The sequence below is a fragment of the Notothenia coriiceps genome, unplaced genomic scaffold (assembly GCF_000735185.1).
Source record: "Notothenia coriiceps isolate Sejong01 unplaced genomic scaffold, NC01 NC01_scaffold00019764, whole genome shotgun sequence".
NCBI lineage: Eukaryota > Metazoa > Chordata > Actinopteri > Perciformes > Nototheniidae > Notothenia > Notothenia coriiceps.
The window spans coordinates 78,654-93,912 of NW_011352465.1; the positions used below are offsets into that span (position 1 = coordinate 78,654).

Sequence of the window (15,259 nt, forward strand, 5' to 3'; positions counted from 1 at the left end):
CACACTTTGACTTTGTTTTATGTAAAGAGGGTGTTTCATGTGTATTTTGTTTACTATACAAAGAATTGTAAATGTCTTATTTACATTGACAAAATGTTCTTGTACACACGTCCATTTATGACGCTACGTTGTAATGTGGTCCTAATGGGCATTTGTGTGATATGGTGTCTCGTTGTTCAAGAATGTTTTCCTAATAATAATAGGAATGATGTTTTAATATAATGGGTGTTTATTATAGTTTGTGAACATCGGATTCTATTATTAATCATTGAACTGAATGACTATTACTGTGCAAATCCCGAATCTTGTCTTCCTACCTACCCTAAGACCTCGCTCACTAGGGTAATGTACGAATAACGGTAATCACAGGTACACAATTTCTTATGAAGACCTTGAATTCCCTTCACCAGTATCGGTGTTTCCTTCCACGGTAGAGAAAGCTCATTAAGGTTTTATTTTGGACCCGAAGAATTTGACGATTATGTAAGGATAAACACAAAGTACCTGTGAGGGCAGCCGCCCAGTAATTACTACGGTGTAAATTCGAATTGAAGGTGAAGAACGGAGAAAGGAGCAATGAGGTCTTGGGTCCTCTTCCGGTGTTCCAAAGCTCATCCCGAACACATACATAAAAAATCCAACCACTCTTCTGTGAAAATTACTAATATGACGAGGACGAAAAAAATAGATTCTATCACCTGGACAACCCGTCTATACGGAAGGGGACGTGCGACCCCAAACAGACTAACAAACGACTTTGAACACGTTGTACACTGTCTCTGCTCGACACGAGAAACAATCTCTTGAGGTTCTACCTCTTGGGCAAGTTTTGCAAAACACGGTTCGAGGAAATGACTCGCCGAAACCACCTTGTTCGGCATTTATAACTTTGCTCTAGAGATGTAGACTTAGACTCAAGAGTCCGAGGTCCTCTTTGCTACCAGGTCTGGTCGGGTCAAACTGTGAAACGTCAACTGGACGTCTTTGTCTGGCACAGGGTACTACGGACCGTCCTAACAACAGTCACCCGTTGCAGTCACCTTTACGACTTCCGAGACCACAACTCCCTGACAGTACCAATGTCGCAGAGTAGTTGCAACGGCACCTTCATAGCCTTTTGTCATTGGCTTCATCACCGTCTGGGCCCACCACAAAGGGGAAAAATTTTTTTCCCGCCTAGTCTCCCACACACGGTTAATGTCTCCGTATGTGATGAGTCGGAGGGGCCCTTTTCAAATGAGATTCCATGAGCTTTCCCCCAGTCCGGCTAACAGACTTGGGAGTCTAACTCCTCCTTGTTAACGCCTAAGGCAGGACCAGCACCTTGCTGTCTAGGTCGGAAAAAATGAGAGCGTTTCCTAGGCACCCCCCCCGGACCTCATGCGAATAGTCAGATGACACAAAACATCTGAACCTCTTCCGCGCAATACCTGGCCCAAGGGTCCCTCAATGACACCCTCCACGACGCCTTCATACCCCAACTCCCCCAGAGATGAGTCCGGTAGGGTTAGGAGACATGGAGGATTTTCGCTCTCGACACAGGGCCCAGGAGCCGTCATTCAGCCTGGGTAAAAGTCCACTTCCAACCGGAGTTGCGTTCCGGACGCGAAACAGTCCGGTTTAGCGACAAATCATTATATCGTACCTAGCCTAAAGCTTGCCGCATCAAGACTCCCGGGCTCCGACACCGACCGGCTCCCTCCACGCCAGGCAGAAGGTTGGCGTCTTCCAACACCCAAAGCTACGGTCCGGGTGACTCAGTTTGTACAGGCTCACATACTGAACCCCGTTCTAATGAATTGGGACTCAACGAGGTGCTACCGTGACTGGTTTGTCCACACACTTACACACACTTACAATCAAGGATCTCATTGCCATTGTCGACCCGAGACACACTTACCCACTTACCTGGTTACATCATTACATTTTTCTTCGTGAAACCTAAATTGTGACCTATTCTTCGCCGATTATATTCATGTCAGGTAAATCAAGAACCCCCTCCCCCAGGACGTCAAGCCACCTGACTCTGCCTAACCGTGGCGTGACGAAAAAACCGTCTAACTACCACCAAGACTCACCGAAGGTAGCCAGACCGCTGGAAGTCGTCGAGGGTGACCTAGCCAAGCCGTTGGGCTGCACACTTCGCAGCGACCCTACTCCTAGTCGTGGAGGTTTAGACTTCCCGGTACCAAGATCGTCCTTTCGGGCCTACCTCGACAGGTGAAGGTTTCATCCCTTACTCAGGAATGTGGGTTCACTTCTCAAGTTCAAATAGAGCCCAGAACACAGGCTAGCTCACTCCCTTGTTACCTCGGCATCTCTACCCCAGGCCTCTTAGCCTCGTCGCCTCCCGCCATGACGTCAGCCGGAAAAATGGCCGTGGGCAACACTGGCTTTTCCCTTCGACTCGGGTCTTCCGTTTCGAGAGACATATGGGCCCGCGTAAAAGTAGGGATGGAGGTCGGATACCAAGTACGCTTCCTACCCAGTACTGGCTTTTCTTGCTCATTTTTTTTTTTTAGCGCCCATGTTTCGGGCCGCTCAACCCAACAAGGAGTGGCGTCCCACCGACCACAGAGGGAACTCCCTATTTCCACTCTTCAAGCCTACCCCCTGGAGCCGTCAAACTGGGCGAGAGGAGAGACGGCAGGCTTTCCTCGGTCACTCCAAACAAACCCGGGTGGGATCAAATGTCCTACGGTGGACCCGCGGAAGGCATTAAAATCCCTGCCAAATACAACACCTGCCTGTTACTTGGAGGAATGATGCTGAGGAGAGTTTAGCTGGCTGTTAAGTTTCAATATCCACACGTTGAAAATGAGAACAGTACAAATATAGTTCAGACAGTTTTGGTTCAATACAAACTCAAGGCTACATAAAATACAGTAAATGTGACTTTATTAGAACGTAACAGTGAATATATACAGTGTTATTGCAAATAGTGAAATGTTAATAACCAGTAATAGCTCAAAGTCAATTAACGTACAAAAATCCTGCTTTTCTTTTCTTTGACAATATTAGATTATTTAATTAATTTATATACAATAACCAAGAACACAGCCTACATAAAAACACCGCCCTTGTTTCTACAATTGCCTGCAAATGTATTGTAACATCAGTTTGATATTACTGACCTAAACTTACATTACACCTACATTTAAATTTTTTGCATGTGACAATCAGATGTTTCACTATATCCCAGCAATTACAGAATGCAAACTATACACATTCATCACGCTATATAGTAGGCATTAAATATTTAAGAACATTTGTTTCATATCTTTAGGTTCTATCACAGAGTTACACCTTGAAGTGGGCAAGGGCTCTGCCTCTGTGTAAATATCACGACGTCTTGCAGCTGTATACTTGATCGGAGGAGGAGGCGGTTTGAACGGAGGCGGTAGATCCATCCTACACAGAGAGAGATAGAGAGAGAGAGAGAGCACATGTTGACTGGTTGCAATGGCAAAGATTGGTAGCTGTATCTAAAAAGCATGCAGATATGATGGATAAAGTGTGCCTGTAAGAGAGAGATATCAGTTGTACTCGGTCGCAGGTGCAAACGATGGTTGCATGGATAGATAATGAAAGTTTTACCTTTCCCTTTGAATTTTTCTCCTGTAGAGAAAGCCAGCCAAAACGATCAGTAGTAGGATTGGAACAATGATTAGCGCCAACAACATATCACTCTGTAAACCTCCAAAATCTGAGAAGCAAGTGAAAAAGTGTCAGTAAGGAGAACAGCAGCATTTAGTATCAATATATTGATAATAGATGTCCAGCACAAAAACACATTGTGCCTTAGGCAGAAAAGTTTGTTTTGCTGTCCTCCCCCTGAGCTGTCCGCATTAAGAAGTTGTCTCCCCTTTTTAATGACATTTCTACCCTGTGAGGGCATCTGGCCCTAGGCAGAGAAAACTGGTATCTGCAGAGCCTCAGCATGTGATAAGAATTCAGACGCTGAAGGCAAAGAAACTGCAAAAGTTCTTCATATGAAGGTTTATAAGTAGGTCTTGCCTATGGAGCATTCAGGTCTTTGGTCTGTATTCATATGCTGCTTTTAAACCATTTCTACTTTTAACTTTCCAACACTGCTGTAGCTCACTTCGCTTCTCAGTGCCTGACAAAAACTGCATATTTAGCATTATCAATTATTTAATTTAGTTTTTATTTAAACTGTATTTGTTGTATGGTAGATAAAGGACGCATGGTTTTCCTTGAAATGTTCATTTTAAATTAGAGAAAGAGAGCAAAATAACTATTTTCCAAAATCAATAAACTGTAATACACAAAGTAATTATTACCTCCATCCTCAATGACTACCGTTGTATTTCCAGTGTTCGGAGTTGGCGTGGCAACAGGATTGCCTCCCATGGACTCATTCTTCGTCTCCTGTGTTGATCTGAACACCTTATTACCATTACTTAAAGTTGTGGTTGGATTGCTGGGCACTGATTGGTCAGAAAAAGTGGATGTGTTTGGATTGTGAGTGCTGTTAATCTCCTGATCAGTGGAGCTGTTAAAGTGATAGCTGTCAGTGTGTGTGACAGGGGATGATGTGACACTGATATGTGTGTAATCTGTTAAATGGGTCATATTCGCTCCATCTGTGACATTTCCAGAGCTGGGATCATCATCTGTTACATCAGTGCTCATATTCATGGTCCAAGTCACATTGCCATCAATATTTGGCCTCCCAGTGGTCGGTGATGTGGGGAGGCCGCTGTCTGCTGATGTGATCACACCCTCCTCGGTCACATTGGACTGTGGTGGAGCTGTCATGAGATCTGAAAGTAGCAAAACACCACGGTAGACATGCTGTCGGCAAAAATGTTCTCTACTATTTTGATGTTGTCACTGCATCAAATAACATTCTTTCTTTGGACCTGCACAGCTCTCACTTGTGAGAAAATAAATACCTGACATAGGAAACTGGATTAACAGACCCATCTTTTACATTAAGTTCCTGTTAGCGTTATGGTTTAATATGTTGGGAAATATGCTTAGTTGTTCTCTTGCGAAGGTTTAGACAAAGAAATATTAGACACTCCAATCTGACTTTGTTTTTCGTACCTATTTTGTACCTACATTGGGTTGAAACTATAAGTATTGTAGTTAATCCCTATCGAAATACGCAGTCATTTAATACATCATTAAAATGGACCCACATGGCATTTATGAGCTCTGTGCGTAATCATTGGGTAAAATAAGGTGAAGAGGTCATTTAAAAACCTGGAGCCTTAAGCCAGGGGCACAGACGGTGTGCGCATTGCAAATCCACCAGTATGGTATGGATTATACACATATACTTAACTAATGATGAGTACATTTAGTCAGTATTCTCAGTATTATTCCAAACCGTCACCAGGCTGTACTACTCAAATGTGTCCAACAGATTGTGCTCTCACCCCATGTCGCGGTGTATAGACTCTGTTGTGACTCTGCTGAGTGTGTTTGTTATCAGGGTTTGAGAAGACAGAAAGGGAGAGCAGGACGTGACTTAAACACACTGTGGCTTCTTCTTTTTTTCCTATTGCTACGTGTTAACATTAAAGTGAGAAACGTACACAGGAAGAGAGCTAGACAGTGCTATATCACCAGTGTCGGGCAGACAGCATGCAGTTTTGTTGTTTCATGATCTACAACTGTACAAACAGTTTTTTATTTAATTCAGTGTTCACCCTAATCCTGCAGGGTAATTGATTTAAATCAAAGAATGACGAGTTTCACTCTTAAAGCTTCCAATTTGTTCACAGTTGGTGCATTCTCATAGCTGTGTGAATTTGTTCCCTTATCCTAAATAAAAACCTAACATTTAGTGAGTTTCAGTATAAAAACAAAAGCCAAGCTCTTTGTTCCAGTAACACGGCCCTGAGGAAACGCTGAAATAGAGTACACCGTAAAGAGAGAAATGCTCACCTGTCCTCAGGCTTGTGGTTGCTGTTAGCACCGTGATGGAGAACTCTTTATGCACACTTTTGTTTCCTGTGTTGACAGTCAGTGTATAAATCCCTGAGTGAGCTTCAGTCACCAACCAGAGCTCCAGAGATTCATTCTCTGAAACCAGTGTGTTGTTCTAGGATAAAACAAGGTTACGAAGCATTAAGAAACCTTTCTGTATTTGTACTGTAGGCTTTGACATCAGAGGTGATCAATAATGTTTGATGAATGAAGTGAATTTCATTGTAAGCGCAGAAATGGGCTGAGTTGTAGTTTTTATATTTTCCATCACCTTGGTCCACTTGTAACGATCAGCAGGAAACGCTGAGCATGCAATTGTCACATTTTCTCCAGGATGAACTTCGACAATGCTCTCCGCATCACACAATAATTTAACTTCATCTAGAGGAGAGAAAATATGAGATGAATTTGGATTTAAAACACAAGCATGGGCATGTCAAACATCTGCTGTAAAATGAAAGTGGCAGAAGGATTATTATCAGATACAATTCACATGAATGGCACCTTCTGGAATTGTCTTCTCCCTTTATTTTGTTCATAACATACCATTGTTAAGGCTGGAAAGAAGGTGTATAAGGGGGAAATAAGTGGGCTAAACAAAGCTCTTAAATGTGTTCTTGCAAATATTACATACATTTTCTCTGTAGGGCTGTTATTGGCTTATGGGCTCTGATGCATTCAAGAGCAAAATAAAAAATAAGCATTAAACAACAAGATAGAACTGCTCATTTGTAACTAAATATGAAATTCTGTGCTGAGTGGGAACTTCTCCGCATGCTTTTCGTCTTACCTTTGATCTTTAGCTCAGTTTCTCTCCTGAAGGACCCCAGAGGAAAAGTCGCAATCTCACAAATATAGAAACCACTGTCCCATGTTTCCACGCTATGAAGGTGTAGATAGGAGCCGTTGGGCACATTCTGCATGGTGACATTAGGCCAGAACTGACTGAGTCCATGAGTGGGGGAGTACACAACCAGCTTTGTGTTTACGCTCTTGTTCTTTCTCCATTCAACACTTGTGATCATGAGAGAAGGACTGCTTTGGATAATACAGGGTAAGGTAACATTCTCCCCCACTACTGCCTCCATCTTTTCATAATGTAAAATGTCCACATCCTGCTGGAGCCCTGTCAAGCACATCAGACATTGGAAGCAGTACAAGTTAGAGACACAATCACCTACATTTTGAAGTTGATATTACAGACTGAAGTCCGCTGGGATGCAGGCAGTCACTATCATAGCATTATGCTAACATAGCATGTCAAAACAAATACCAATGCACATCACAAACCCATTGTGTAATATCCCGAGAATGCTGGGATTTTACACGAGCACCAGTGGTTTAGGATTACCTTGTGTAATAGAGGCAAGAAGCAGGAGAGAGAAGGCCGTTCCCAGGACACCTCCAGCCATGTTCAAGCTCTCCAAACTCATCACCATCAATCAGACTGAATCCATTGAGAGGTTCAGCAAAGACAGAAAGAGTAGACAGCCAACTGAGGTTAAAGAGCGGGCTAGAGCCTGTGAGACAGACAACAGGATGACATATGTTCACAGGAAACCACACTTAGTGAGTCATATGTTTAGTGCTTTGCGGCGAAAAAAAACTCTGGTGCAAAGCAAGTTCTTGCAATAGAAAATCTCCAGAGAGCTATCACTATTTATTCTATTGGTCAGGAATAACAGACGAGGCAAAGAGGATAGACTTTGATCTAAATACCAGGCTAGAGAATTGACTCATTTAATTTTTGTTAACATAACTGATCATTTAAGATTCAAGATAAGACACTGAGACACAAACACATACAAAGTACATTCTAAACCCAAGAAGACACATCCTGTACAGTAACTGTATATCTATCATGTCCATACTCTCCTTTTAGCTCCATCTGTTGGTCAAAACACACTCAACATACAATACAATCTAGAGGTCTCTTTCTCCCCTTACTCGGTTCGCCGTCCTGTATAATAAAGATAACATGTCTGAAAAATGACATAGGCACGGCTTGTACATGATCAGTGTTGTCCTCTGTGCTTGTTGGTGGTTAATGTCACTTGCACTGGGATAAAGAGATAAAATAAACATGACATTAATAATGGGCAACTTTGGAAATTGTAAGTCCAATAGTTTCTCCAATTGTTTACTTAATTCTAAAGGAAGTGCAACATCATTTCTGGTATAATGTCAAATAGCTGGACTTCTAATGAATTAATCAAATAATTAAATGATTTGTCTGCAGCTTTTAGATTCATACAACTACATCCAATTTGCGCAAATCATAAGAATAAACCCATAAATCTGGTTGAATCTAACCTCTTTGTTCATCATTTAAAGTCTAAAAAACTTCTGATGATTGTAAACATGATTTTTGTAGAAAGGTTTTGCAAGGATTTAAGATAATTCTGTTGATATACTTGTCAAATTATCTCATGTCTAAATGTATTAGCTAAAAGAAAACAATGTTATCAGTTACTAGTATGGATCAGACATTGCACTGATATATTGAGCATGACCTTTCTTTTAACTTAAATGAGAGCTGAAAATAGCTATCCATAAGAAGATATCAGTCAGTATTCTGACAGTGCCTTTTCAAAGTGTATCACGACGATAAGGACAATGCCACATTGCTCCATTTCATAAGGGCAGCACCACTTCCCCACGGATTTGTGGAAATCTCAAGGGTTTCTGATAGAACTTAAAGGTGGGGTATGTAATTTATTTCAGAAACACTTTTTGCTATATTCCATGGAATGCTCTTAACATCCCGATAGCAAGGAATATATTAAATGCTTTGACAATAAATACATAAAACACCATAGTAGTTTCACAATGAGGGCTCGAGGGCTCCTGAATACCCCTGTGAGCTGCACAAAATTGTACCTTTCGTGGCATATTGCAACAGAACACCTTTTTGAAAAGTCTGGGAGTAAAAAATATGTATATGTGTGTTGGGGTGTGCTAGACTGTTGACCTCAATGGGATGTGTGAGCTGTATTTACACACTTTGTGCAAACATCGTTTAGCCACGTTCACTGCTCAGTTTTGCTGGGAGCGCAGTGTTATCTCAGTAAATGAGTGTGATTTTTTAGGGGCAATGTATCATTAAATCTGAGCATGTTGCACAGACTGTCTGACTACAAAACACTGAAAGCCCTGAGAGATTATTTAATGTTCTAAATATAACAAAGAGTATACTGCTTTTGTATTCTAACCTAGCGAGATGATAAAATGCTTTCTATCTATTTTTAATCTTCACATCTGTACCAAGTTATCTGAGTATAACTTTAAAGGAAGCAAGAGAGGGAGTTATTCGCTGAAAATAAAATTGATATATGGTTACTTCTTTAATGGAAAACATTTTATTAGAGGATCTGATGTTGACAAGGTCGAATGTGGTCATCTACCAATAGGAAGGTCGTCGTTCAGGTCGTTCCTTGTATGGCAGCCGCTGCCTCTGATTGAATGTGTGGAAATGGTAGAATGCTGATTTGTATAAGAAAAAGTGCTTTGAGCGGTTCGTAAAGTGCTCTATAAATGCACTTTTCATACCCGGGCAGAGCTGGTTCAGACATCTGTCAAATTCTGCTGGATGTGTGGATAACCTGGAACATTTTACAACAACACACATTTCTTTCTCTCATAAAATTAAATGTTGTGGAGGCTAAAAACCCTAGGTTGTGGGAGATCAATCCCAATTAATTTGTTCTTGGCTTCTTAACGATAAAAGCCTTTGGAGATGGGACAGCTAGTTAAACTCTGAATCTGATTGTGCCAATGTTAAATTGTCAGTCCTGGTGTTTTGATAAGGAATTTCTATGTCCAGGTGACAAACTAACGTTGTGGTAGATATTGTTGTGTGTGGACAATCCTTACAGAACATCAGTACTCTCTACCACCCTGCTAGAGATGTTTTAAAGCTGCACTTTGGACATGACAGTCCTTTCAGGTAAATAAAACGATTCTAAGGGTTGTAACCATAATTAACATTAAACTTTTTATCAAACTATGTTGGAGCTTTTGGATGGAATTTAGCAAGAAGAGTCACTTCGAAAGTCGAAAATGTTGGAACATCAACTCAAATATATCCCTACAGCGAGTTGTTGGTTTGTTTAAAAAACGTTTTGCTTTTCACTTTCAGTCAATACATGTTGAGACAGTACGTCAGAACATCAAGAAAGAAAAACACATTTACTTCTCGTACAAAGGATGATTGGGTGGGTACAAATAACAAGCACTGCAATCACTGAGCAACTCCGAACAACAGCAAACTTTCTGAACATTTTCTGACATTTTGGAGACGGTTGGTAGTGTGAGCGTGATTGAAGAAGATTTAGGAGACACAATGCGAGAGCCGTTGTTCAGAATCAAAATAGGTTTCATAACTTGTCAGGATTGTACACAATGGGATGCTGAACTAAAGGTTGACAATGGTGAATAGTGTATGGAGGTGTAAGATGGGATGGCAAAAACAAAAATGCAACTTTTCAATTCAATACTCACTCACATCCTTGTACACAAACAGATGACACAACTAGAAGCCAGACCAGAAACGCGAATGAACTGAACAGTAAAATAATAACTGAACTTATTATAACCAATAGGACGGGGAGCTGTTCATATATTTATCCTAATGGTTGCACTGTTTGAATATTTAGGCCTGAAACATATTATTAATTAGCCTATTTTATTCACTTACAGCTAAAATATTTAACTGAATGTTCTTGAATGATGTCATCCTTGTTATTTTCTTAAAGGGGACCCATCATGCAAAATGTACTTTTTGATGTCTTTTATACATAAATATGTGTCCCCGGTGTGTCAGGGAACTCACGCAGCATTACAAAATAAAACCCTCTCTCTTTTCCTCCGTACCCAAATCTAAAAAAACGGGGCTACAACGGAGCTGATCCAGATTTGCGTCCGACATGACGTCAAATCGGAAATGTGGACCCACGGCCCTCTCAGAAAGTTGCTATCAGAAACAATGCCCGACTGTTTTGGACGTAATATGGTCGGTGTTTACATTAGCATCGCTAACACTCAGAGCTAACCTGTACTGGAGAGCATGTGTGTGAAGAAGCAGGAAATAAAAAGGAACTCATCTTGTGGTATAACCGGCAAGAGAGAAAGCCTTTGAGCTCCATACTGTTTCAGAAATAATCCTTGATAATCCATGATATGGCGTTTCTTCACGGCAGTATTTAGTTTAGACAGTAGCTTTTAAAGCTTTATACCCAAAATCAGCACTTTTGAAACAGGAAGTGAAATAGAGGGATATGAGGCATGCTAGAATGGGTGATCTGTTTGGTATTTTGAGCAAAACACTTCATAGACATTTTTTATATATATTTTTATATATCTGAGACCTACTGTATGCTATTGCCTAAAAATAGCATGATAGGTGAACTTTGAGTTATTTTTTGCAGTTGAGAGGTACAAAGTGCACCATACCTGTAAGAATGGTGGGATCTATGGAGAATTCATTATAATGCATTTCCATACATCATCACTGGCTTTGTTGAAGGTTGTTATCAGTGATGGCCAATCCAATGAGCACCTTTACAAATAAGTAGTATGATACCCCTACAGCTTTTGATTCACTGAGGACAAACTAAATACATTCAAAATATATAGTATCTTTAAGACAACGACTAATTCAATAGTTTACACAACAATAACAGACGGATTAAATCGAGTGGGTAACTTCATTCCCTCTCGTACAGATAAGCTCATAATAATACTATATTTAGAAACACAATAATGGTTGTCTCAGAGCAAATTGAAATTCAGTTAGAGCCAATGAAACCCCAATTATCCCCTGGGCATGACAAAAACAAATCTATAAAAAAAAAAGCACAGAAGGTTAATACAAGAGAATCTGCTGGCAGTGTGGGATATTAAATTCCCTCTATCTATAAGTCATTTAATTTCCTTGGCTATTCTAACTGGTGCAGTGACTTTTGCGATGTGTTGTGCCACTACCTCTTGGTTTCCGTTGTGAGCCTATGCATGCATTTACTGACTGACATGGAGACGTCTCCATTTAAAGGGAGATGCACTTTTTTGTAACCTGTAACTTAACGGTATGGATAAACGTGCAACGTTTTTAAAACACAAACACGCCTCATTGTAATGGCACTTATATGTGCCCTATTTGGGAAAGTAAACATACAGATGTCTCATAGCTGCTGTCAGCAGACATGGCCGTGCTGTTGTGTGGATTTTGATTCACGTCTATTTGCTCTTTCACAGCTAAATTCAGGCACTAGCTAAAGCCCAGCTGGGTGGAATAGGTTAACACAGTTTTTTACAGATCTGCTGATCCTAACAACTTCACACGTGGCACTGCACACCCTCCAGTCCTCATCAACGGGCAAGCCAAGCATGAAATAAATCAGTCCAAGGGTTGGCAAGAAAATAAAAGCTCAGATACAAACACACACAAACACTCAGACTCGACTTTTCATTTGTATTGTCCACTTTTGGTGGGGGGGACGTGCATTGACATGAACATTTGTTACTTATTTGTTGTGGCTTATACTTTCAGTTATTAGTACAATTTATCTTCCAGTACCTCAACACTCAAGCAAGAAATTAACCAGAGTTTTCGTGTGATATGAAAGAAACCCTGAATTAATGGAGTATGGTAATGTTTGCTACTATCCTTACTGTCACGTCTCAAGGCTTCTTGCTTGAATGCAAGTCTCCTGGGACTGTAGAGCATTGAGGAAGAATGAACCCAACAGATGAGAGCCTCAGGCTACAAATGTAAGCTCATTACTATTCTGATACACGCAGTTCTTCTGTTCAACCCCTCACTTCAACTAATACTTTTCCATGTCTCTCCCTTCAGCATGCTGTTGCATTCATTGATGGACCGTCTCATTACAGTTGAGGCACATTGGAACCCTATTCCAATGTACCTCAACTGTAATGAGACGGTCCATCTCACGTATAATTCCTTGGTATCAATAATTCAATGTCTTTCAACCTTGGCCTGATTCACATGTCATTCTTATTTATAGCAGCAACAGCCAGCTGGTCTTACAAAATAAAGTCTGTTTAACTTGCTGTACTCTACATTTGCAGACCATTTTTTTATAAACAGGTGAAGAAATTAGTTCCATACAGTATCCAGCAAACTAAAGACCATGGTATTGTTGACTCACTATTGCCTCTAAAGGAACAACACAAACACAAATGTGTAGGGTCAGGGCAAGAGGAAGTATCACTTATTTTTCTGTAAAAGAAAGGAATCTTTGCATTACACTACTGGGAAATAAATCCCGTATTTTCTTCCAAAATGCTTAACTTTTACTTGCTTGTTCCTCCCAGTCTTGTGTTTAAGTTTCAAATCGTACTTACCTGATTCCTACAATGTTTTTTCTCTCCATACAATTACATCTTTCTTGATGATAGATTGCAAACTAAGCACCATGAGGATTTCTCAAGTCTGCTCTGACTAACAGGAAGTGATCAGAGAGGGGTATATGTTGGCACTGAACCCAAAGCAGAATGATATTAACACTGTATATTTAAGTATGTGATTAAATATCGCAAGTGATATCATCATCACAATGATCAACAGCTTTATCCCATATTGCATGTTTTTCTTATACCATGTAGCCCTACAAGGCAGCTGTAACGGCTGGAGGGCAAGGTGCACAGGACCCAAATGCAGAATATTGTTTGAAATCCAAAATACTTTTATTGCGGAACTAGGCCAGGAAACAGAGTAAAATAATAAAATAAGGCAAGGCAAAACACAAAAATCCCTCTGAACAAAATCCTTCCAACAACATCAATAATCTCACAAACAATGACAGACAGAAAAAACTAAACTTAAATGCACACAGGACTAATCACACAAACAAGACACAGGTGAGGAGGGAGGAGAAAACACAGGGGCACCAGGTGAACACAATCAGGTAATCAGGTAGGAGGGAACACACAGACAGGAAGCAACAGGCAAGACGCGTGAACACTTTTCAAAATAAAACAGGAAACCAAAGACAGATCAAGACATGACAAAACACAACGCAGACAGATCGTGACACATCAAGTTCAACAGCTGTTATTGGATTATCACATGCCTGTTTGAAGCTATCTTCCACTTTGGGGATATATTTAGCTCTACTATTTAAACATGTCTGACAGTCCTCAGGTATAAAGCTGAGGAAATAATTTTCTCGTCTGTTGTTTCTACATTATCAACCATTAAAGATGTGATACTATTTCTAACCTGACTTCTTTTTTCAAGAGCACAGAAGTATTCTGAGTTCCTCTCCCCTTCCTCCGTTTAGCTCTGGGTCTAATAAAGGCCCCTTGTGCTCTTTGAGTATACTTTTCATCTCATTTAGGTTGAAGGCTTTTCTGTCTGTCTTCTGCAGAAGGGTCAGGCTTATTGCAGTAACTTTGTAGTTGTTTAAGTCTAGTTCCTTACTTTGGAGTTATTTTTTATAATGTTTACTGAATGAAATTGAGAGTTGGCGTACTTTATGTTTAATGAACTCGTTGTTAGCTCTTCAGAGTTTAAAATGTCAATAATCAGAGATTTAATCTTTTGGCAGTAATCTTTATTTTCAAGCAGACTGGAGTTAAACTTCCAATATTTATTTGAATGTGGTTCTTTGTTTTAAGGTTTCAAACATTATGAGGTAATACTGTGATCAGTGGCGCAGCAGAAAGATCAGAGCTGATATCATGACACAGCAAGTGGTTTGAAATCAACCAGTGGTCAATTCTGGATTAGTGATTTGAGTTGAACCATGAGAATTGGGATTCTACTGGGTTTAAATATCTCCATGCATCGGTCAGACTTTGTTCATCGCTACATTTAGCAAATGTTAGATTTGGGTAACTTGTAAAATATTTGGAAGGACATCTATCATAAAACTCATCCTGGACTCAGTTAAGATCACCACCAATGATGATGTTATCAGTGGAGTGTGATTATTTGAGATCATCTAACCTTAAACTCATTTGTTCAAAATGTCCCTACCCCTACTTCACTTAGGCGCTTTTGACTAAACGGTTACTTATAAAAGGATGTCTTTGAGGTGGGATTTCTACTCCTACTAGGTAAACAACCAGGTTTGTTTCCCCTCAAATGAAGTCAGGTACCGTGAGGGTTTCAGTCGTCCCCCGCGGTAAGATGATTTTCTCTGAAGTCACCAGTTCAGGAATTAAAGGGTATAACGTCTACGAGTACGAGTCCACGACCAAAGATAGGACTGGTAACTACTTGAGTTTACGTAGAATTAGTTGTAAATATAAGATGTAACCTGTGTCTCTTTTA

General features: G+C 40.4%; 1 protein-coding gene and 1 long non-coding RNA gene across 2 annotated transcripts in view; one reads left to right on the forward strand and one right to left on the reverse strand.

Moving 5' to 3' along the window:
* LOC104952259 (uncharacterized) overlaps positions 1–15,259 on the forward strand; it is a 28,490-nt gene that overhangs the window by 9,196 nt on the left and 4,035 nt on the right. The window lies entirely within an intron of this gene.
* Positions 2,896–7,468, reverse strand: LOC104952258 (nectin-3-like protein). Its single transcript, XM_010779047.1, has 7 exons — positions 7,313–7,468; positions 6,752–7,087; positions 6,233–6,342; positions 5,920–6,076; positions 4,305–4,787; positions 3,598–3,706; positions 2,896–3,411 (listed from the first exon to the last, which is right to left on the reverse strand). The coding sequence occupies exons 1-7, from the start codon at positions 7,398–7,400 to the stop codon at positions 3,252–3,254; spliced, it is 1,443 nt and encodes a 480-aa protein (XP_010777349.1). The 5' UTR covers positions 7,401–7,468; the 3' UTR covers positions 2,896–3,251.

Coding starts and splice junctions, on each gene's coding strand:
- LOC104952258 (XM_010779047.1), bottom strand. CDS start 7,400: ATGGTGATGAGTTTGGAGAGCTTGAACATGGCTGGAGGTGTCCTGGGA. Junction 6,077..6,232: donor ATCGTTACAAGTGGACCAAG/GTGATGGAAAAT, acceptor GTTTTATCCTAG/AACAACACACTGGTTTCAGA. Junction 3,707..4,304: donor GGTAGTCATTGAGGATGGAG/GTAATAATTACT, acceptor CTTGCTTCTCAG/ATTTTGGAGGTTTACAGAGT.